This window comes from Martes martes (assembly GCF_963455335.1).
Source record: "Martes martes genome assembly, chromosome: 9".
In the NCBI taxonomy this organism is placed as follows: Eukaryota; Metazoa; Chordata; class Mammalia; order Carnivora; family Mustelidae; genus Martes; species Martes martes.
The window spans coordinates 99,488,016-99,512,293 of NC_137896.1; the positions used below are offsets into that span (position 1 = coordinate 99,488,016).

Below are 24,278 nucleotides of genomic sequence, written 5' to 3' on the forward strand. Positions count from 1 at the left end.
CTCCCCGGAAGGCAGAACTCGGCCCTCTGGAGTTCCCCGGTGGTTCCCGGGTAGGGTAGAGAAGAGGCCCTGCTTTCCTCTCTCCTCTCACGCTCTCTTCACCCCGCTCCTGTCCCCTGCTCCAAATTGCGCCCCTCCTGACATGCACTCACAGATCCCTCCCTTCTCCCCACAGCAAGGAAGAACCAGAGCCACAGAGACATGGGAAGCCCCCTCTGATTCGATAACTGATCACCCTTTGGGATCCAAAGACCCTTCAGAGAACCTTTTCCCCCCAGAGCCAGGGTGGTCCTCTGGAAATCCCTGCAGAGGCTCGGTGACCCTCAGTCCAGGACACTGGAGAAAGGGTGTCTGTGTAGGTGTGGGTTGAGTTGAACCCTACCATTCCTGCAATTCTCCGTGGTGCTGGCGTTTAACTCTAAGGCATGTAAAAGCATGACAAGCAAGACTGTGAAGTAGGAGAACTAGAGAGCTTTGGAGCCAGAGACCTGGGTTTGATTCCTGACACTGGCACTTTGTAGCTGTGTGACCTTGGGCATGTCACTTAACCTCTCTGATCCCATCCCCCAATCCTCTCTCCTCTGTAAAGTGAGAACCCACATGCCTTCCTTGCCACCTTGCTGGAAGGATTCAACGAGGTCCCATGTGAGAAAGGGCTGGCATTTTCTCAGTGAGTGCCGGAGAGGAAATCTCGGAATTTACAGCAGTAAGGTAACAACTTCCCGTGGAACCCCATGAAGGAGTATCTCAGGGATGAGGCCATGCCAGGGGTGCTGAATGTCTGATCGACCAAAAGGCAGATAAGGATAAATAGCTCTGAATGGGGGATCTGTCCCTCTGTAGCACTTTAGCCCACAGCCCTGGTCCTGGACCCATAACAGGAGGTGAGCATGTAGACCACTCAGAAATTCCCGGGTTTTCGAAGTTCGTGGATTCATAACCACAAAACATGCCCAGTGTTTGGTTGCACACACTAATAATGCTGACAAGCTGTCGCCAAGAGTCGTGTCAACCACGTGCTTAAGTGCCCATTGCCTGCCAGACACCCATGTACGTCATCTGTACCTCACGTTTCACTGACCCTGCAAGTGAGGACCACTTCCCCCGTTGCACAGAGGGGAAACTGAGGCCCAGGGGGGCATGTGCCCAGGGCCATGTGGCTAACAAGCAGTGGAGCCCCTTCAAGCCTGTGTCTCTTGGGTCCCAAAGCCCCCTGCTCTTCAACCCTGAAGGCCTGCTGGGCCCTCGTGCTCGCACGCTGCCCAGCGGGGTGGCCCGCACCCGGAGGCCCCCCGCAAATAGCGGGGTGGCGCGTCTCACCCGGAACAGCGGCTCTTATGTAAGCAGCCAGGGCAGCAGCACGTGGAGGCTCCATTTAGCCGCAGGGAGCCAAGAGCCGCTGGCGGTGGCGTGGGGGGTGGCGCCGGGTGGGGTGGGCCGGGGGTGTCATGGGCCCCGAGCGCCCCCAGCGCTGCACCGCCGGCGAGGCCTGACACCGGGTTAAGTCGCCTGGCGGCCTCTGGCTGCAGCTGGGAGCACGCCTGGTTCCCATTCGGGGTGCTGTGGTTTTGATTAGCTGTTCTGCGAGGCGGGCCTGGTGGCGTACATGGGAGCTCCGCGGGAACAGAGGGTCCCCCGCCCGGCCGCCGCGGCCCCCCCTCCTGGCAGCCCCAGACTCCAGATGTTCCGAGCGCTCGCTGGGAAGGCCTGCTGGCGCCACGGAGGGCAGAGGGCAGGGAAAGCACGCGAGCTGGAAGCCCAAGCACTCAGTCACCGCGGGCCCTGGCCGCCCGCCCAGCCCGCTGCTGGCACATTCCCCAGCTCTCCCCTGGCCATCTGTTCCCAAAAAACCCTTTCAGAGCCTCATCATCACTCAGGATACAACAGCGCGAGCAGCTGGTTTGGAGGCAGAAGGGAAAACCGTGCAAAAGGTCCTTTGTGAGAGAGGAAACTCACTTATGAATAACAGGGCTGGACGCCGTAAAAGTTGGCGGCTGGGATCCTTGTTTCTCAGGCGCCGCTGTTTTCTCTGGACTTTTTATCTCTGGTTTTTATTTTGTTTCCCCTTGTTTTCTTTTTATGCTGTTTCTTCCTCCTCTTGCAGCCCGTGTGACTTTTCTTCCTCCTCAAAGGTGCCCGAGGACCACCTAATTGGTTCTCCTGGATGCTGCCAGATTCTCTTCCTTCTTGAAACTTAAAGTCGGGGATCGTTGAAAGGGACTGTTTTTGTAAAACCTCGGCTGGAGGGGACAGACGGGAAGGAAGGTGCCTGGGAGGGCACGCTGTGGGGAGGGCCCAGGCCGTCAGGGTTCAGGTCTTGGACAAGAGGCGCAGAGACGCCAATAGCATTGGGGGCGGTGGGGGGGAAGACAGAGATGACGCCGAGACCCCTGTCAGCTCCTCGGAGGGCAACACGGAGGTGCTTGGGGAACACAGTGACGTTAATAAACACCCTTGTGCTCGGGCCTCTCGACTGATTGCACTATGACATGAAGCCTTTTTTAAGAACTGGCTGTCTCTGCCAGGAAGCTTCTGGGAGATGTCTGCCTGGAATCTGGGCACCTCCTGGGAGCAGTCACCGGGTGGCCTGTCCGGAGCCCGTGGGGTGTTGGGGCAGGGCTGGCAGCTGGGACACCAGCATCAGGGAGGAAGGGAGATGGCAAGGTGTGGCCTGCCTTCCTCACACCCCCTGGAGCCCAGATGAGGAGTTTAGAGTCAGGCAGGGGGCTGCCAAGTGGAGGTGGGGAAAGGGATGGCCCCTCAGTGTCAGAGGCTGGTGATTTTGTGGTGGGGGAGGTACGTCAAGGCCAGGGGACTGGGGCTCTTCCCTTTCCTTTCTCAATTCCCTGCACCCCTTTTCCACTGCCCCCCATCCCAACAGACCCAGAAGCTCTGGAGCCCCTCACGGCCTCAGTGGGGAAAGCGTGATGTCCCGTGTGGGGGGCTGGCTTCTTGCAACCCAAGGCCTCGGGAGTGGAGGGCGTCTCTGTGTCTCATCTGCATTGTACCCAGGCCCCTGCTCTTCCTTCCTTTGCCCTCCTTTCCTCGCTCCTTCCTTCCCCATTTTAGCTGGAGAGAGGCGGTCCGGAAGGGCCAAGTATTTATGTTGATCGCAATTTCAGGGCCATTAATCTCACCGTCTGAAGGGTTCAGAGAGGGCTGAGATCTACCCTCCCGCTTGGTCTCCAACGGGCAGGTGTCTGGGTCTGGACTCTGAAGCTCACCTCAGCTCTGCCCTGGGGCTGTGTGACCGGTGGACTTGCTCACGTGTCCTATCTGGAACACACCCAGCCTGCCTCCCGGACCTGCTCAGGGATGGAGGCACAAAGTATGCGAAATTGTTTTGTCAACTCCCTCCTTCTTCCCCTGTCTTCTGCCTGAGAAATGGGCTTCGTGGGGCCAAAGATGAGGAGAGCCTGGGCAAGGAGGAGTGACCACTGGCCTCAGGCCCCTGGTTGTACTATGGAGTCAGCCCAATGACCAGAATTTGTTTTCCAGCCTGAGGCCTCCAGAGGACAAGGGAGGCAGGGGGAGGACAAGCCTTCCCACTGCCTGGCCCTGAGCCCCTGGACCCAGCACAGTGGGAGGCCTGGATGAGAGGGGTGTCAGCAGGCCCCAGTTCTTCCCTTGCCCGGGAGCCCATTATCCCCTTTCCACCTGCCCTAGCAGACCAGAAAGCTGGTTCTAGGGGAAAATATCAATCCCTGCTTTCCTTGAGCTCCTAGTAAAAATATTTCTGGAGGGAGAAGTAGGAAGCCACTCCTTCCTTCAAGACCCTCCTGCTCTCTGCCCAGAATTCACAGCCACCTGGAACCTGGCCCAGCTGCCCAGCCACTCAGTCGGGCCCCACCTGAGCTCCTCCTAGCCGCTCAGCCACAATCCAGGTCTGACCACCTCGCTCCCTGCTCAGGACCCCCAGGGGCTCCCCACAGGCCAAGAGTAGAGGCCACACCCCTCCCCCAAGTGACCTGGCTCCAGCCGGTCACTCCCTGTGTCCCAATTTACACTCTAGCAACAAGGAACTCCTCGCCCAAAGGGGTTATTTTTGGCCTCTGTGCTCATGTTGTCCCTTCTGCCTGGAATGCCCTTTTCCCCTGTCTGTCTGACTAACTCCTGCCCATTCTGGAAGGCTCTGTTCCTCCTGGAAGCCCTCCCTGACCCCTATCCAGCCTCCTGCTCAGGGCCTCATAGTGGCCACTCAGTGACCTTTACCACAGGGGTGTGTATAGTCTGCTTCAGGAGCATGTCCTGTGATACGCTGTGAAGTAATGATATAAATGTTCTGTGATGGGATCTGCCAGAGCTCATGTTACGTCATTACCTTATACTTTTAGCTGGTACGTTACATGATATATTACATTATATTGTAACCCCCATGCTACATTACATCATACAATTTTTGTAGTGCCTGCTTCTCTAGACAGACTGGGTGCCCTTTCATTTTTGTGCCCCAGCGTCTGGCACACAGTAGGCCCCCAAATAATGACACACCATTCCTTCAACTAAAATCTGCACAGTGGGGGCTGTATCTTCCTATGCTGAAGGCAGAGACTCTAGGGAAGGATAAACTAGGAGCCTCAGGACACAACAGGGAAATGCCCCCATGTTCCCTTATGTCCTTGTTCCCTTGAATCATTGAACAAAGCTTTGCAATGCAGATCATGGAACCCCCCCCCCAAGCAGCAGCTTAAACTAAATGGCTCCCGTTTCCCAGGAAAGCTGAAGGGAGGCAAATGTTTCCTGGGCTCCAAGGCTTCTTTTGGTGTTTGCCTCCTGGCTGCATAGTGGCTGCCACTGCACCGAGCACTTCATCCTTATGCTGCATCCAAAGGCAGGACAGGGACCTTGCTGGAAAGAGCATTTCTCCTCCTCAGTTCAGTTGCCCTGCCCAGACATCCCCTACCTGCCCTGGAAGAAGGGGCACTCCCCCTGAAACAGAAAAACAACGGGATCTCTATGCTGGGAGTGCAGCAGGCTTAAACAGCAGCATGGCTCCTCCCTGGAGAATTGACCGTTTTGTGACGGGGTGGTTTTCTTCTTGGTGGGGCTGACCAGCGTCACCACATTAACCACAGACTCTTTACCATGGCTCCACGAAATCAGTGCCGGTACCTCCATTTTCGGCTGCCTGCACTGAGGTTCAAAGAAGCTGGAGGACCAGGCCAGGCCACTAGCGATCTTGAACCTCTCTGCACGGTGCTTTACAGTTTGCAGAGCCGTCTCGTGCCCCTTTTTCACTTGACTCCTACAGCAGCCACCCAGGATGCATGTTTCTAACCATGGCAGGTAGATGGAGAGGCTGGGACCCTGCGGTGAAGTCCCCCAGCTCACACAGCTGGGCAGGCCGGGCAGGGTGAGGCCGGCTCCTCAGCTCTGGGACACAAGTGCTTCTGAATCTAGACCATCTCTGTCCTCTGCTGCCCCCAGGGTGGGAGTGTGAACTGCACAGGGAGTCCACCCCAGAGGCGGGGATACGTGGGTCTGAGGGTCAGCCCAGTCACGTCTCCCCACACAGTGATTTAGAGAACGGATACCGGGCTGGGCTGCCCACTGAGGACTTGGTTCCGTTGCACAGACAGGGGACACCCTGTTTGTCCCTCTTCTGGTGTGTGTGTGTGCACGCGCACATGTGCAAGTGTGCGTACATGCATGTGCACGCACGCGCACGTGCACGGACATGCACACATGCGCACAGGTGTCCTGGTGCTTCTGTAGGCACCGTCTCTCCAGGTCACATGGGGGCCTCCCACATGGTGGGTTGTGTTCCTTTCAGGGGGATAGCAGGTGAGGCTGAGAACCACCCGCTTGCTGCGTGACCACCACGCTCCCCTGCCCCCACATCCCCCCCACGGCAAGGGGGATAGCAGGTGAGGCTGAGAACCACCCGCTTGCTGCGTGACCACCACGCTCCCCTGCCCCCACATCCCCCCCACGGCACGCACAGCATGTGGCTGAGCGGCCAGTGAGGTTATTCACAAAAGGTTGATCCACTTTGGCCCACCCACACCCTCTGCAGAGACACAGTGGTTCTTACTTGTTCTGTGTCTTTAATTCCATAAGGAGAAGACGATGAAGGAAGCATGAGGGCCCCGCACGTTTACTAAAGAACACATACTTCAGGGTGTTTACTATGTACCAGGCGTTGTTCTGGGTGCCTGGTCACTTTGGAGAACAAAACAAAGGCCCCACCCCTTGGAGTGCAGAGCTGGGGACACAAAGGCCATGCATAAAAGCTCATAGGAGAGCCCCAGGGGGGCCTTCTCCAGAGCCCACTGCCCTTCATCTGTGCCCACTTCTTACAAGCTTGATTCCCTGGAGTCTCAGATGGGAGCAGCTGAACAGAAATAACCAATTCAAGTGGGAGGCCAGCTCCTGGAGCAGGTGCAGGGACGGCGCCTGGAGTCACAGCCGGTGGCCTGATGGTGTGGGAAGAAACAGAAAAGCAGAAAGAACAATGCCAGACACTCTGGAGAGGCAAGAGGCTTGTGCCATGTTGCGCCTCTGGGGGAGGGGGCCCAGAAGCCTCAAGGACCTGGGGAGGCTCCTGTAGCCTGATGTTTCTGGGCTTGACCTTGGGTTGTCAAGAGGAAGCTAAAGTACATCCAGTAATGTCTGACTGAGAATGCAGGGAAATGCATCAGTTATTGGGAAGGGACCTGTCCAAGCTGTTTGGCACAGAAAATGCGAGGCTTCCTTTCCCTAAGGAAATCTGCTCCTGGGGAAGGGCCAGTTCTAGGATGTCAGCTTGGGGAGGGCAGGGCTCCTGGTCTCCTATGCTCACTGCTGGATCCCCAGTGCCTCAGAGGGAGCAGGCATGGTCTGAACATGCAGGAGAGAGTTGCTGAATGAGTGGGGGAAATGAAGCAGAGGGAAAGGAAGCAGAGAGAAAGGAAAGGTTTCCAGTTGTCGCCCACAGTATCGGACAGGCGGCTCCTCTGTGCCCAGTACTGAGTGGGACCCTGGCAGTCTGAGGTGGAGAAACGGTCCTGCCTCGGGAAGCTAGCGGGCCAATGACAGGGAGCCACAGACACACACCCGTGTGTCCTGACGTGGGGCTGCCCAGTGCCCAGCGCTTTGCCTTGCCACCATTGTGTTCCTGAATTTTCCCTACAACCTCAGGCAGTAGATCACTGTTACTACCATTTTATAGGTGAAGAAATGGAGGCACAGAGAGGTGAAGTAACTTGCTCAAAGTTACACAGCTGGTAGAATGGGGAAGTCAGGATTCAAACAGAGGCTGTGGGAGACACTCCTGCTGCAGGGCTGTGTTGCTTGTGAGTAGGTGTGCGTGTGCACATGCGTGTGCGCAAAACACTCGATTCTCTTCCAGTCTTGGCCTGTCCCTGGCGCAGCTGGAAGTTACTTTTGGGTCATCGCTGATGGAGGGGGGGGGGCAGTGGGTAAAGAGCCCTGATCAGCGATACCACCCTGCCTTGGCCTGGATCCCACGGTGCCTCCAGGATCTATCTGTGAGGGGCCCAGGGACGGTGAGAAAGGGTAGGGGAGGTGTTTTTCCCACCTTAAAACTGCATTTGCATAGTGTTTGTGGAAGTCATTTGATTTCGGGGTGCTGTCCAGGGACCTTATGACCACCCATTATTTCCCACACTGGTCCTGGGGGTCTCCTGGAGACGTACTGCAGTCTTTGCAAAGGCTTGCTGGCCAGCACTTGGGCGAGACTTGGCTTGTCTGCTCGGTGCCCAGTCACCCCAGCCGTCTGCCAGCTGCGGTAAGGACTGCCGCGGAGGGTACTGAGAATGCAGAGGCGTGGCGGTGGGGAGATCCCCAGCTGGGGAAGAAGCAGGCCTGACAGGGATCTGTCGACACGGTGGTTAGGTGTGAGTGTATGTGTGCAGTGTGTGTGGGAGTGGGGGGTGAGGGTCATGGGTCAGGGCCCACCGGGAAGTTGCCAGGGAGCAGGGCCATTCTCACCTGGCTGGGCCACCTGTCTACCCAGCTGTCTGCTCCCCTCTAGTCTGAGTGCCTCCTCTGGTTATGGGGGCAAGGTCATGGGCTCCTTGGGCTCCTGGGGTCTGGACGAGCAGTGTGCAGCCAAGTAGAATTGGCTGGACAGCGTCGCAGAATGGGAAGCAGATGGGAAGCTGCGGCAGCTGGGCCTCAGGCCGTCTCTCGGGCCAGCTCGACCCTCACAGTGCCCTGTGCTCTGGGCCGGGTGGGGTGGGGGCCAAGAAAGACAGATAGGCTGACAGACGGGGAGAGATAAACAAAGGAGAGGCCAAGAGAGAGTTGGCACAGAGACACACAGGCGAAGCGTGGAGAGAGAAACCGAGAGATTGGCAGCCAGAGAGAGTGGCCTGGAGCCCAAGAAGGCGTCAGCACGGCGGGGGCTGTGGGTCTCTCTGGCTGTCCTTTGCAGGCTTAGTGGGCTCTTCATGGGCTCTGGCCCTGGCTCTGGGAGTGCCAGGCCTCCCAGTGCCAGCCACCTTTAGGCTCAAGGGACAAAGACTGAAATTTTCTTAGAACCCAGGAAGGTGGCAGCTGGGGGGATGGCTTGGGGATTTGCCAGTCCCGCTTGCCAGCAAAGAAGCTGAGCTCTCCAGTGGTCAAGGGGTCTGTCTGCCTTGCTGCCCTGGGGAAGCCAGAAAATTGTGCCAGCCTCGATTTCCTCATCTGCAAAATGGGAGCAGCGACGGCCACCTCCCTGGGAGGGTGTAAAACAGCACACGCAAAGGAGTGGAGTGTGGCGCCTGGCAAGAGGCCACCCTCGGTAAACAGATAGCAGCCTAGCAGCACAGGGGTGCTGAGGACAACATGACCTCTTCCTTCCCTCAGGAGCTCGTGCTGGGGGTGCTTGGGGTGAGTGAGGGGATGATGGCCATCATACCACCAATAATTCGTGGCACAGAGGGATGTAGGGGTCCATATGAGGTGCGTCGGGAACACAGAGGAGAAACACAGCTTTCTCAGCCTGCAGTGGAGGTGGGATGTGGCGGGTTAAGAGACTGGACTCCAGTTAGCTCCGATTATCCCGGATTGGGGTGACAGCAGGGACCCGGCCAGGAAACCCCGCCCTCACTGGAGCTTATGGTCCAGGCGGTAAGCCATTAGGACGGTGTGGGGTATGTGGACAGCGCCCTCTCAGAGCTTGCCTGCACACCTGGGACCCGGCTCCGCCTCTCACAGCTTAGCCCAGGACAGGCCCCAGGGCTGCCGGCTCTCATCTCGGCATTGTCTGATGCGGTTGGTCGTTCTTGGTTACTGGTAGGAAAGTGCTTCTGTATGTCATGGGCTGACTCAGGTTTGAATGGATTCACTGGCCTCAGGAAATGAGGGGCTTAGATTGCCAGACCCACCCAGTCTCCCAGCCTGGGGGGCTGAGGCGTGCCAGACAGGGCAGCCCCTTAGCTGCGTGGACAGCTGTCTGCACACTGCAGCCTGGGGCCCCTGGCAATCTCAGCCGCTCCTCTGGCGAGCAGCCAACACGACAGCAACCAGGCACCCAGCAGCACAGACCAGCCCCAGTGACTTTCAGCCTCACTCTGGAGTCACGATATCAGCTGCCCCCCCCCCCCCAGCTGGGACTCTGACCCCATGCCTGTCACACGGCTGGCACCCAGTAGGGACCCAGTGTATCTTTGCTGAGTAAATGAATTCTCCCAATCCACAGTCCCCAGGAGGATTCTCCTGGCTCACCAGGGCCTCTGGCCCTAACTTTGCAACTCTTAGATGGCTGGGACCTCAGAGGGCCCTCCCAGCCCGGACACAGTGGGATCCTTGATTCACACCATGTTCCCGCCCTCGGAAAATAGCAGCCAACTCCAACTGCTCATAAATTTCCTGCCTGTCACCCCTGGCGCCCAGGCCAGGCGGGGCGGGAGGCGCTGGGGTGGGCTGGTCCGTACCTGCTTCCAGTTCCCTGGGAAGTTGGGAGGCCAGAAGCCCGGGCCTGTGCTTGTGCCCAGAATAACCTCCGCAGCGCCTGGCCCACGGAGAAGATGGGAAAACTCACGCGCCAGAGGCAGAGGCGGACAGGCCGGAGCGTTAGAACACAAACCCCAGCTTCCCGTGCGGTTGGCACAGCCCACTTCCACTTCCATAAAATTCTATGTCGGTGTCAGAGGACATGTAAATAATAAACATTTTAAAAAAAAAGCCAGTGAATAAATAAATACCCAAACAAATACCCCCAAAATACTCTATAGCTGTGTCTAAGCCTGAGAAAAGTAAAGGAACAGTAGTCACCCCATGTTCCCAGTGGGGAGATTAAGGTGACTGAAATTTTTCCTTCGGTTCACTCTTCTGTATTTTCGAACCTTTCTATAATTAACATTATATAACTACCTACGTAATTTTTAAAAATTTAACTGCTTGACTGAGATGACGTCAGTTCACCCACTCGAAGTGTACAGCTGAGTGGTTTCTAGTATTTTCACTGCTATGTGCAGCCATCACCGCAGTGCGTTTAGAACTTTCTTCTCAGGGGAGGAAGACAACCCCTATCCTTTAGTTCTCCCTTCCTACCCCACTGTCCTCCCTGCCCCCAGGGGCTGCTAGTCTGGGTTTCCCTGCTCTGGACACTTCATGTGAATGGAATCCTAGAACACGTGACCTTTAGTGACTGGCTTCTTTCACTTAGCACACAGCTTTCCAGGTCCATCCATGTTCTGGCATGTGTTAGTAACCTCCACCCTTGTTCTGGCTGAATAATATTCCCTTGTGTGGATACACCACATTTTGGTTACCCCTTCAGGAGGTGATGGACATGCCTTGCATAATTTTAGAAATTGTGTCTATTTTTTTAAAAATCCATCAAAAGCAAGGTCAAGATGACAGTTGGTTCAATGTGACTATTTCTGATTACCTGAGACTTTTCAGACTGTGATGCCTTTTTTATTTTATTTTATTTTTTAAGATTTCATTTATTTATTTGACAGATCACAAGTAGGCAGAGAGGCAGGCAGAGAGAGGAGGAAGCAGGCTCCCTGCTGAGCAGAGAGCCCGATGTAGGGCTCGATCCCAGGACCCTGAGCTCATGACCTGAGCCGAAGGCAGAGGCTTTAACCCACTGAGCCACCCAGGCGCCCCCAAGTGATACCTTTTTTAAGTTTTTTTTTTTTTAATTTATTTATTTGTTAGAGAGAGAGAGAGCGAGCGAGCGAGCACAGGCAGACAGAGTGGTAGGCAGAGGCAGAGGGAGAAGCAGGCTCCCCGCTGAGAAAGGAGCCTGATATGGGACTCGATCCCAGGACGCCGGGATCATGACCTGAGCGGAAGGCAGCCGCTTAACCAACTGAGCCACCCAGGCGTCCCGCCTTTTTTAAGTTTTCAGACACCAGTTCATCAAAGGAAGGACCCAGCTTTTTGCAGGTAGGTGAGCCAGCACTTTCCTGTGCCTGCGCAGTGTGCGAGGCCCTGCTGGGAGGGAGCACAGCTCCATTGTCTCATTGATTCTCCACAACTGGCCTGGGAGGCGGGTACTATTACTGTGTTCACTTTAAAGATGGGGAAACTGAGGCATCGAGAGATTAAACCGACCTGCCCAGGGCCCCGCGGTCTGCTGACTCTGGGGCCACAGTGGACCCCAGTGTTCTGCGTTTAGAACCAAACACAAAACCCCTTCCCAGCCCACATGTTAGTGTATTGAGAAGGGAAAGCTAAAATAATACCTAATAGTGTGGGGGTTGAAAATGCATCTCTCGTGTACTCCCTGCTCATCTTCCATAGTTTTGTTTTAAAACAACATTTGAAATCTGACTATTGTTTTTAGGAGAAACAAACAAGCAAACAAAGCTGTCAGGATTTCCATTCCATTGGATCTTTTTCTGCATCTGGAAGGTTATCTCCAAACTGCTAAAATATTAAAAAAGGATAATTCTAAAATAGCAAAAAATGGTTAAGGAGGTAGAGTGGACTGAAAATGAATATGCAGATCATAAACTGGAAATGAATTTAAAAGGCAAAACACCTTAGAAGGCAGATAGAGGGATGCCTAGGTGGCTCAGTTGGTTAAGCGTCTGACTTCGGCTCACATCATGATTTAGGGTCCTGGGATCAAGCCCCACATTGGGCTCTCTGCTCAGCGGGGAGCCTGCTTTTCCCTCTCCCTCTGCTGCTCCCCCTGTTTGTGCTGTCTCGCTCTCTCTGTCAAATAAATAAATAAAATAAAATAAAAAAAAAGGTAGTTAGAGTCATTTTTTAAAAAGGCCCCTAAAATGGTAAAATTGTGCTTTTGTACACAGAAGTGATTGAGAGAGGAAGCCAGTCCTTGTAAAGCCAGAGATAAACTTGGTAAGCGGAGGAGGTATCATTAGAAATAAAAAAAAAAAAATGGAAATTGAACAAAAGTGGAAAAGGTGCAGCGTTGCTCCAGGATTCACAACAATTACCCGAAGTTTCCCTGAATCACAGACATATTTACAAAAATGCTAAGTTACATTTGAAACAGGAAACATATTCCATGGTATATAAAAGCTATAGTAAATAAAATGCCCGTGACTGGAAATATTTATTTCCTGGTTCAACAAATATTTATTGAGGTGCTCCTGTGTGTCTAGACTGTTCTAGGCTCTGGGGCTACATCAGCAAACAAAACAGACCATGTCCCTGTCCTCGTGGAGCTGATGTTCTGGCCACAAATGAATGGACGGATCAAAAGATGATTTCAAATTTGATGAACTCAACCACTTTACCACACTGACCAAATCCCCTCCTTCACACTCATCATGGCAGACACAGAAAGAGACCTGAGAGGCCATCTTGTCTAGTCATGTTCAAAGTTTGTTTTCACATCAGACCCTGTTTAAAGGACATCTTTTATGGTAAGGGGCTAGGGTTTAGGGGGGTCCTTAGGGCAGTGAGCCAAGAGCATTTCCTAGCTGTACCCAGAGCCTTGGCCCAGAGAAAACACCCCCCACAAAAAGCCAGAGCTGGATGGGAGTCGAGAGGCCCTCTCAAGCTGTGTTTCTCACATGGGGTGACACAGGATGTTTCCCCTGGTTCCATGAGAAGGGGTCTGTGGTATGGTTGTCACAATGGGGAATATTTGCCAGCCCTCTCCTCTGTATTTACAATTACCTGCCTGTAATTAACACACACACACACACACACACACACACACACACACACACACACACACCCTGCCCCTTCTGAAGGGGCATCCATGGGTTTGTCTCCTATCCCTCAAGCATAGCTGGTCTCTGGAAGAACTCTGAGGCTGGACCAACCTGCAGCCCCCACTGGACATTGGGGTTGGGATGCTGAGGCAGGAAAGAAGCAGATACTTGAAGTCCAGGGAAGGGCCACAGATCGCCTCAAAGTGCAGTTGTTATCACAGGATCAAATGAATTCAACAGATAGTAGATAAATAAAGCCAGGCAAATTTCTTTACTGCAGGACTTTTCAGAGCCTTTAATATGCTAATATATGTAGTGACTTTCCAAGATGAGGCTTAGGTTTGTGGTGTTTCCCAGACTCATGGGATATACCTCACCTGTCTAGTATTCTACAAAGGACCCTTTGGGGGAAAGCATATGTCTATGTCTATGTACTTGTACTTGCTGTATAGGTGAAGGAATTAAAGCACAGAGAGGGATGGTAAGTTCCCCAAGGTCACAAAGCTGTTTAATCTCAGAGGAGGTACTGGCACCGAAGACCTCCTTGTATTCTTCCCACCGTGCCCCATTTGACATAAGACTTCCTTGGATGGTTGGTGCATGTGCTGGGATTCCTGTGCGGAGGTGGGCGGTGGGAACCCAGGTCCAGCGTAGACACCAGGAAAAGGGTAGAATGGAGTCCTGAAGGTCAGGCTTTGGCGAGAGGAAACTGCTCCATTGCTCTTGGTTGCCTTTGGGCCGTGGATAGCTTCCGCAGGGTCTGAGAGCCAACAGAGGGCCTGGGACAGGGTCCCGGCGCCTTGATGGAGTGGCCAGTAAGACAGCTTGGACGGCTGGCCGGGCCAGCTTTCTGAGCCTTTCCCCAGACCACAGGCGGCCCGGCCCGAAAGGGCCCGCCCAGGCAGCCAGCGCCCGGCTGACTCGGGCTGTAAATCACCCCTGGACCACAGACCCCGTGCCATCCCCATGGGTTTCCTTCCCGCCTCTTAATCCTCCTCTTCAGACGGGGTAACAGAAAGCAGATTCCCGCCGGGGCCAGCGGCACAGCGCGCAGAGGAGGTGAGCCTGGACATGGGCGCACGCAGCAGTGCTCCCTCCTCCCTTCTCCCCCTGCCTTTCTTCTGCTTGGCCTCTGCTAGCTGGGCGACCCCTCCCCTTGGACCCCCTGCCTCCAACCCTGCCCCTGCCTCACCCCTGGGCCATGGGCCAAGCCCAGCGCCCGAGGCCTGCAAGGCTCCCCGAGGCTCCCCAGAGCCTGCGGTTGGCAGCCCCCCAGCCCCGTGGTTTGGCTGCAACCTGGCTCCCCAGGCCTGCAGTTCAGCCGGAGCGGCTTCTCTGCGCCCGAATAAACACCACGGGTCTGAATTCAGATCCTGTTGTGGCCAGTTTCCTGCACCACCTCTGAGAGGGGGACACGAGCAAGGCACCTGGTGGGGTGGAGGGGCCCCACAGATGTTTTACTTCAAGAACAAGCATCTTAGCTGTGTTGTCTGGGGTGGTTGCAGGAGCCCTGCTATCGTAGGAGCAGGCCGTGCCAGGTTAAGGCACCCCTGTTCCCCTGACCTGTTCTGGGAGGACGTGTCCTGACGGACCCACCCCTACCGCTCTGACCTCCCCCAAAACCTTAAGTCCCAGTGGTCCCTGTGACCTTTCTCCATCTCCTGCCCCTTCCTGATAGCAAGTCACACCCTGTGGTCCCCATTCTCAGGAGCAAGAGCAAGGTCAGCGGCCAGAGGGAAGGTTCCAGCAGTCTGCACGGTGTCGCCCTTACAGATGGTCTAACCTAGTGGTTTCCAAACTGTGCTCCTTAGCATCCTGGGTTCTCAGAGCTGTCCCAGGCCTTACACTGGAGGGAATGCACCCTGCAAACCTCTCTCCCTGTGTCCCCCCCTACCCCGCTGCTGCAGATACACCAGACTAGGTCTCTCTGTGTTCTGGGTTAGGCCTCCACAGTTCAGACCACATTTCTATGGCTTAAAAGCAAGTTTGGCAATTACTGAGCTGGTCCAGTGGTGTCATTTTCTAGATGAGGACACTGAGGCCCAGAGAAGTTAAGTGACTTGTCTCAGGTTCCCCCAGCGGGCGGTTCGATGGGCTTGTCTCTAGCTGGCCCAGTGACTCAGGGAACAGTGCTCTTGTCTCAACAGTGGAGGGAAGAGGAGCTGTGGACGACCATCCCCATGGGGTGTGAGCTGGAGGGTTGTGCGATCAACACAGGTATCTCCGAGCTCTCTCGAGCCCCGCAGCCTTTGCCCATTTCTCCAAACCGACAAAATCAGCAATGGCTTTAAAATGCAGTGTGGGCTCTAAGGGCAGCGGGTCCTGGGTTCAGATGCTGGGTGCGTCCCTTACGGAGCCCTTCAAGATGCAGTCACCTGCCGGGGCCACAGGAGTCCCTCCGGGGGCAGCAGCAAGGAGTAAAAGAGGAGGGGCTGACGGTGCCAGACTCTGCGACCAGCTGGCCTTTAAGAAACAGGAGTCAGCAGAGTAGGGTTTCTTCTGACCGTTGGTTGTTTCTTTCAGGAGTGACTGGCCCCAGGCTAGACCAAGGATGCTGCTGTGCGCCTTCTTTCTGGTCAAGCCTGAGGAGAAGGTGAGCTCTCCAAATCCAGCCTTGTCTTCTTCTCCAAGATACCACCAGATGCTCAGACCACTGCCTCTCAGGGTGGGGCAGGGGCACACCTGCCTCCCTCTCACCCTCCTGTCCCCCCTCGGCCACTCTGGTGACTCCGCACTTTGCCCTCTGCCTGGTGGGGAGGGGAGAGCAAAGCCTCCCCCTTGCCCAGGGCTGCAGAAATTCATTGCCAAAGATTCCACAGAGACACTGAACAAATTGTGAGAACACCCCTCAGTGAGAAGCTGCACCATTGCTCTATGACTTTTGCTCCTCCTATTGCCAAAGCCATCCCAAGCCAAAGACGAGTCAGCGAACCCACTGGAAACTCATGGAAGGGATGGACGTTTGGTGACCATTGGAAGGGCTCGACCCTCTGACCTGGAACTCTCTTTCTACACTGGGCCCTAGCCGGCTGGGTACAAGATAAACTTTCTGGGGGTGGTGAGAGAGGGCTGGGGGCACTTGCATGGAGTGGGATATGAGATCCTGGCCCTCTTCTCGCCCTCGCACTGGCTGCCCAGGCCTCTGACCCTGATTCTCAGTGTTCCCTGGGTCCAGGCTCCTTGGGCCCTGAGCATCAAGGCAAAGGAAGAAGGAAGGAAAGAAGCAATATTGACCACCCTGTATTCCACCCCAGGGACTTGCCCCACCAAGGTCACCTACAGGGTCTTTGTTGCCCAGCCAGCCCAGTCAGCCACGCCTTGCCTGTAGCCCTCACTCCTGGCTGGGGAAACAAGATGGTGCCTTGCACGAAGGCCAGTAGTCTGTTCCCGGTTATGCAGCGGGGAGGGGGGGCAGAGGGGAAGAAGGGACCAGGGGAATGGGCCAGTAAGTTGGGGAGGGGGGAGGCGTGTTCAAAGCCAAGGCCTGTTCTTCCTTGTGCTCAAAAGGCCAAAGCTGTTCACATCTGTGCTCAACCGTCTGCTTCAAATTGAAGTAAAAGCCCCAACATGTAAAGAAAACACTTGCTCGTGTTGAATGGACTCTCTGGGCGACCAGGACTTTGGCTGGTCAGTTGAGGGGAAGTTGTGGGGGAGGGGAGAGCCTGTTCTCGGCCTAGAGATTGAGAACCCTTCAGGAAGTGGGCAGTGTGTGAATGTGTATGTCTGTGTGTGTCAGGAGGTAGGGGGCCCGCACCATGACCTCAGCCTGGACTAGTGACCAGGATGCCTCGTCAGAAACATGAGGAGCTCTTTCCACCTCAGACCTCGCTCACTTCGTTCAGCCCCGGGACACCTTCTCTTATCTGTTCCTTAGGCTCCTGGGCCGGGGCCGGAGTGTCTGCAGGCCCAGTGGGCTGACCGGAGCCTCCCTCCCTTGCACAAGTGTTTCCCAGGCACAGCCCTTGGGCAAGAACCAGGTTGTTGAGCTGTTCTGGATCTGGGACAGAAGCAAGGGACCCAGATGTTCATAGTGCTCCTCAAAGCGAAGGTGCCCTGGAAGCCAGATAGACAGAGTGGGCTTGGGATGGGGGTGACAAGGGGATGGTTCAGAAAAGGGGCACCTGGATGGCTCAGTCGGTGAAACAGCCGGCTCTTGGTTTTGGCTCAGGTCATGATCCCAGGACCCTGGCATTGAGTCCCGAGCTGGGAGTCTGTTTGAGGCATCTCTCTCTCTCTCTTTCTCCCCCTGCCCTTCCCCCTGCTCATAACTCTCTCTCTAAATAAATTTAAATACATCTCTAAATAGAGAGAGAGAGAAAGAGGTTGGTCACCTAGGACTCCAGGCACAGGTCACAAACCCACTCTCTTGTCTCTCTGAACTTCTGAGTAATGCTTGTGGCACTTCCTAAGGAAACAGAAAGTGTGGACCAATCAGCATCAAACTTATTGACATAAGAGGACCCTTTCTGTTATTAAAACGTAGGGAGGTACCCCCATCCTGCTACCAGGGGACCAGAGCCATTGCCTTCCCACCGAGAGAAACCCATGGCCTCCACTCCCCACCCCCTCTTGTTCCTGGCCTTCATTACATACTTCTATTTCATTCTGAAGCTTCTATGGGTCACCTGCTGCGTATCAGACATGGAGCTAGGTGTTCGCAATAGACAAATGGCTCTCACATAGCACTTTTCTTCACAGAGGTCATGGTTCTGTATAGACAAGCAAATAATTATGACGCAGTCAGATATCTAAGATGGTGTTGGGAACTTCAGGAAAGGAAAAACCAGGTCTCCCCGGGCAGTTGTCAGGAAGAGCTTTCCTCCAAAGGGGCCTTGGGAGTTGGGTCTTGAAGGATGAACAGAAGTTTTCTGTGCAGAGGAATGGGAGAAGGGCTTTCTACACATAGGAATACTTAGCCCTGGCAGGACATTGGAATCACCTCAGGAGATGATTAAATATTGATATGAAGTATTTATGCCAAAGTCCCATCTCCAGAAATTATAATGTGTTGGTCTGGAGTGTTCCCGGGGCACTGGGATTTTTTTAAATTCCCTACATGATTCCAATGTGCCAGTAAGGTGAAGAACTACTGGTTTAAAGTGGGCTTGGGTCTCCGACCTAAAAGCAGTTTATGGGGATGCAGGCTGGGCCAAAAATGCAGATGGATGGATGTGCGTGTGTGTATAGCTTTGTGTGCACACGCACACACACGTGTGTGGGGAATGATTAAAAGTCCATGCTTTTCTTTCTTCTCCCAGCTTCCCCACCAGCACAGGAGCTTGTGTGTTTTTGCACGCGCCCACACAAACATACACTCCTCCTCGTGTTCCCATGCACACCTGTGTACGCATTTGCATATATTCCCTGGGAAGGGAAATCTGTTTAAGATAGGTTCAGATCTCCTTGACAGTCTTTTAGACGGTTTTACGTAAGCAACCATGCAAAAAGACCCTCACCCACGTAAAAACAATGAAGAGCCACCCTCTTCATGTGTCCGGGTCCAGCTGAGGGTTTTGGTCCCGGAGCCCCTGCCAGCTTGTTTGTGACGCACCCTCCTGCTTTGTTGTTTACTCTGGGTCCCGGCCCCACAGCCCTGTGATGGCTCATCAGTCACCAGCCACGGGGGACCCAGGGCACCTGCATGAGAGTGCACGCACACGTCTGCACGTGTACCTCTGTGTGTGTCCCCGGTTCCTGCAGTACGCATGCTTCCTGCTCTCCACAGGACAAAAACCCAGACAGCCGCTCCAGGATTTGGGGCTTCTGGCTCCACCAAGCTTCACATGACGCTTCAAAAACTCCATGCACAGAGGCTGCACTGCTTCCTGGTTCCAGCCTCATACTACCCCAGAAGAGAGGCTTAAGTTCTGGGGAGGGCAGTCCACAAGTCCCTGGGCCCCTCTCTGGGCTCACAGCTTGGCCAGGGCCCCAAGTGGACTCTGTCTCACCACTCCGTACTCCCTTGGGTCCTTATGCTCCCCCACTCTGGCCTGAGACCTCCTCCTACCCTCCAAGTCCTCCAAGGTCCTGGACTGTGCTTTTCCCTTTACCCCACCTTCGCCCCTTTCCCTTTCCCTTTTCTCCTCGTCCAGTGAAGAGGAGAGATACGTCCCAGGGGTGGGGAACTGGGTGGCTGTGTGGGGGTACTGTGCTGGGAGCTGGAGGGACAGACAGAGCCCCTTCCTGCCCACAATCCCCCGGGGGCGGAGGCCGGCGCTGTGTTGGGGTCAGCCATGGGAGGAGGCCCCCTGGGGGCTGGAGCGGGTACTGCACTTGCCTCCCTCTTCCCATGCTGTTTCCTGAGCGACAAAGTCATCGCCAGTGTCCAGGGGCAGAGCAAGACTTGGACATCTTTAAGTGTTTCCTCGAAAGGGTTTTGTACAGCCCTTCTCACTCGGACCTCTTGCTGCCGCCCCACTTGTTCAGCTGTGGTCTGTTTCCAGGCTCCAGTAGGACAGGGAGGCATGGGGGGCCTCTCCTTAGAGGGCACGGAGAGGGGGCAAGGAGAAGAGCGGCTGGCTTCATCCTCCGCTATCCACTCCCATCCTGGTTCTCACCTTGGCGCCCGTCTCCCCTCTGAGACCCCAGACCCTGGACAAGCTCTCTCTGCCTTCCTGAAGCCAGGTACCTTCAAGGAACTTGGATTTGTACATAATGACCTGGTTTTACAGATATTTGGGCACATATCTAACCTCCAGATGGTGCTATGAATTCCTAGAGGGCAAAGATTGGGTCTAATCCATTTCCAAATCCTCGAAAAGGCCTTGCAAAATGTGTATATTGGTATTAAATGAATAAAAAGTGGGAAATACGGTGATTCACGCATTTATTTTCGTCCTTTCACAAATAACTACTGAGCAGCTAATTTGTTCAAGACCCCGAGAGAATGGGACACAGGCCTTTTCCAAAACCTTAAAGAGGCTCCGAGGGAGAAGGTCTAGAGCGGAGTGGAGCCTGGCTTGGGGCTTTTTGCTCCCTCTGCAGGTGAGCCTTTGAGAACGGAGCGCCCGCAGAGGACCACTGCAGAGCACAGGGGCCCGCGAGGAGCAGGTGGACAGCTATGGCCTGTGCGAAGATGAATGAATGGACGCTGCCACACCCCCGGGCTGCCCCCACCGCAGACATCGCCAATCGGTATCAACAGCAGTGGCTCTTCTCGCGGGGCTGGAGGCCACCTGACGGAGTTCCTGACAGCGCTCCGGGCAGTCACTATTAATCATTCAAAGAGATGCGCTCCTTTTGGCCTCCAGGAGCAAGTTTCAGTGGGAACACCCTTAGGCCAGCCTCCTGGTGCAACCCAAGGAAGAAGTGACTGAGGCTAGGTTGGGAGACAGGCTTCCTTGTTGCCCACTGAGCTGTGTGGCGCCCCCTGGCGGGCCTCTCTGTCCCTGATCGGCTACCGCTGACCTTTCCCCTGCGGTGGCCCATACAGGTCGCTTTCTGAAGCCCCTTCCCTGGACCCACCTCAGCCAGGTCAAAATCCAGGCTCCCTCGCTGCCCGTCGGACCCTCCTCTCCTCCAGAGTCTCCAACGTCTCCCCAGTCTTTGTGACCCGCATCTTGGCGACCCCAGGGTGCTGGCTGAATCCCAGGTTCCTTTTCTCTGGCTGCCCATGAAACCACATTCTTTCTGAACCTTAGTGTTTGCTGCAGTGGAAACAGTTCCTTTTCAATCTAACTTTGCTCTGCTAGGATCCACCCAGCTGCCCCCCTGCTCCCTGCCACCCCAGTTCCTCCCAGAGCATGAGTTCCTTCAGTCTCAGAACTTGGGCAGCCAGAGGGACCCTGCTTTACCCAACACCATGGCCTAGGTGTTTGTCCTCCCATCCTAAGAGCTCCTCTCTCTCGCTCAGATATAAAAACATCTCAACCCCCACCCCAAATTCACAGAAGCCCAGCATGACCCCAGGTCTCCCAGGATTCTTGGGGGGAGGGTTGTAGCCCCATGGTTATGTTGGCTTTGATCTCTTGGGTCCACTGAATTCATATTCTCTCTCCCAATTGCCTCCGATGGCTGATCCCATCTCTCTAATCTGCTTCAACTCAAGAGAACACAGACACTTTTCCTTGATTCCCCCAAACATCATTTACATAAGGGAGCTGTATGTAGAGGAATTATTTTTCTCTTTCTTGGTGATTAAAAAAAAAATGTTTATACTCACAAAACCAAACAAGACCTTGCTTTTTTCTTCCCAATTTATTTAGCTGATTTCATGTATTTTTGACAGGTTCTTCATGTTTCCGGCAGTTATAAATATTTTCCCCTCTGGCTTCACTCCCTGACACTACATTTCTGGGCCATGACTCACCCTAAGTTGTCCCACAGCTGGGGCTTGAATCCAGCCTTTTTTCTTCAATTGAATATCCCCCTCGCCAGCTCTAGGTCCCCACCAAAACCAGACCAGAAAACGTGAGACTATAAAATACGGTATCCAATGGAAAGGTCACAGGCAAACAAGGCAGCAGCCTGGGGCTCTCACCCACCCTTAGCTGAGCAGGTATCAGAGGTCTTGCTTCCAGGAGGAGAGATGCATGGCCTGGAGAAGACACATTCCTCCCTTCAGGGCTTCCTGTAACTGAGGCATGTCTAAAGACAGCTGACTGACAACACCATCAGGAGCAGGGAAGAGGACAAAGCCTGCCCCCTCCCCCAAGAGGCAGACAGAGCCCTGAACTTAGCCCCGTGCCAAGCTCACACCCCAAACCACCTTCAAAGCCATCTGGCCCACAGACAACATGCGTTCATCCTCTGGGGTTTCATTTCCAGCTCCATACCAGAAGTTTCTAGAGAATTTCCCTCTTGCACACACATACATGCGTGCAACACACACTTCTTCTTCTTCTTCTTTTTTTTTTTTAATGAAGAACTCAAAATGCTTCCAAGTCCCAAGAAAGAAATCTCCATTTTTGGAGAAGAAAATAAAACAAAAAAGCAAGTTTTTTGGGCACACTTTGGGCTAGTTCTGTTGACCTTGGTTTTCTAAATAAATATCCAGGTTTGACAAAGATTTTAGTGCCTCTTCCAGGTATAAGGGGCAGCCTTAGAAGCCAAAATTGTAATTTGGGGAACAACTCTATGATGAATAGGACTGAGCCTTCTAATAACAAAGGGTTCGATGATCCTCTCCATTGGGGGCCACAGCGTAATAAAGGCTCTAAAGAAAAGTCCTGTGTAGGAAAACAATTTAACTCTGAAAACAAGTGCTTCTCCAACTTATTTCAACACTTATTCTTTTTTTTTTTCTTTTAAGATTTTATTTATTTATTTGGTAGACGGAGATCACAAGTGGGCAGAGAGGCAGGCAGAGACAGAGAGAGAGGGAAGCAGGCTCCCTGCTGAGCAGAGAGCCAGATTCGGGGCTTGATCCCAGGACCCTGGGATCATTACCTGAGCTGAAGGCAGAGGCTTTAACCCACTGAGTCACCCAGGCACCCAGCACTTATCATTTTAAAAAGATTTTTTTTTTTTTTTACTGTTGTAAAATATATGTAACATAATATTTGTCGTTTTGACCATTTTTAAATTCCCAATTCTGTGGCATTAAATAAATACACGCACAATGCCATGTAAGCATCACCGCTATCTATATCCTAACCTTTGTCATCATCCCCAACGAAAACCCTTTCCATGTCCCCCAGCTCCTGATAGCCTCTATTCTACTTTCTGTCTCTGTGAATGTGCCTATTCTAGGTACCTCATGTAAGTGAAGTATACACTATTTGTCCTTCCCTCTTGGGCTTATTTCACTAAGTATACTGTTTTCAAGATCGGTCCGTGTTGCAGCATGTATCAGGGCTTTATTCCCTTTTATGCCCAAATGATATTCTATTGTTTGTATATACTACATTTTGTTTATTCATTCTTCTATTGACGGAGTGCATTTAATCTTTATTTCATACCCCTATGTCTTACGGAACACTGAGGGGGTTCCCTGGAATACAGTTTGGAGACTGCAGGTGTATGGAGTCACTAGAATGTTTGGATTTGGGATGGGCGAGGACTTTCTTACACACATGGTTGCCCCAGGCACTGCCAGAGGGGCTCTGGTCAGCTCAGTCTCCAAACTCAAGGTGGGGCTGAGGCCCGAGAGGTGAAACTGTCCGGGAAGTACCTTGGCCAGGTGGTCCTCGGCTAGTGCTTGGGGAAATGAGGGAGAGCCTTGCCCTCCACCCCTCATCAGACACGTGGCCCTGCTGTGCCTTGGGGACCCACTGGGATGACTGACAGTTCAGTGTCGGTGACATCTGTCAGGGCTGCCTTCCCTGGCTTTGATGATAGGACTGGACAGGAGCCAACCTGGAGGGGTGCTGTTGCCTGAGAGGCCCCGGCCCCCTCTTGGCAGCCTCACAGGTGCGCCTTGTCCTGTTCCTTCAGGGAGCTGGACGAACAGTCCTGAACCACGGCCCCTCCCTGCCCTTCCCTGTCAGCACTTTCCACAGAGACCTCTCTCTAGCAGGCAGACATGCTGGGCTCACTCCCCCTTTCAGAGGGTCTCCACGGCAGCTCTCTCCTCCCACGGAAATGGGTCTGGGAAAGGCAAGGGAGGCGGCACCCAGAGTAGAGCCTCCTGGGACTGCAGGGAGAACGTGGGCCCCTTCAGGAACCTGGAGGCCTGGAGTCCGTCTTGGCCTGAGCTTCGACTCCATGAGTCCCCTCTCTTGAATACAAGTAGCCGGTGGCTCTCTCCAAGGTTCCCCATAGCGATGTCCAACCTGAGTCCCAAACTGATGGGTTTTGCCTGCATGCTGGAGGTCAGGATTCAGATGACAACTCCCCACACAGGCTCAGCCTCCACGAGGAGCTGGAAACCCAGCCTTGTTCAGCTGTATTTCTCCTCCTGAAAGATGATCTGTTAAACCAGAAAAATTATTTGAAGGAACAAAGGCCTGCCAGAGCTGTGAAACAGATCACAAAGGACGACAGCATCTTTAGAGAAATCACAAGTGAATGAGCGGCCGTCTTTCTAATCTGGGTACTCACCTCCTCAGCCCCCAGCCCTGCCCCCTCAACTGAAGGTCCTTCACCCTTGGTCCAAACTCCATATGGCTCGGGCTTCCCAGGACACCTCCTTTCCCCTCTTGACACTGTTGATTGTCTCTCCCTCTATCTTCCTGGATTGCTCGTGGGCTCATGGGCTCTGGGAGGTCAGGGAGGCGGGTCCAGCTGTCTCCCCAGGGCAGAAGGGCCCTCAGGACCAGAGGCCTT

At 54.1% G+C, this 24,278-nt stretch overlaps 1 protein-coding gene across 1 annotated transcript in view; it reads left to right on the forward strand.

Annotated features, from left to right (window-relative positions):
- Positions 1–16,648, forward strand: part of ATOH8 (atonal bHLH transcription factor 8) — a 31,090-nt gene extending 14,442 nt beyond the window's left edge. Inside the window, exon 3 of the mRNA XM_080814232.1 lies at positions 15,597–16,648. Coding sequence (XP_080670358.1) covers positions 15,597–15,602 — 6 coding nt within the window. The 3' untranslated portion in view covers positions 15,603–16,648. The remainder of the gene's footprint in view (positions 1–15,596) is intronic.
- The last annotated feature ends 7,630 nt before the right edge of the window (positions 16,649–24,278 follow it).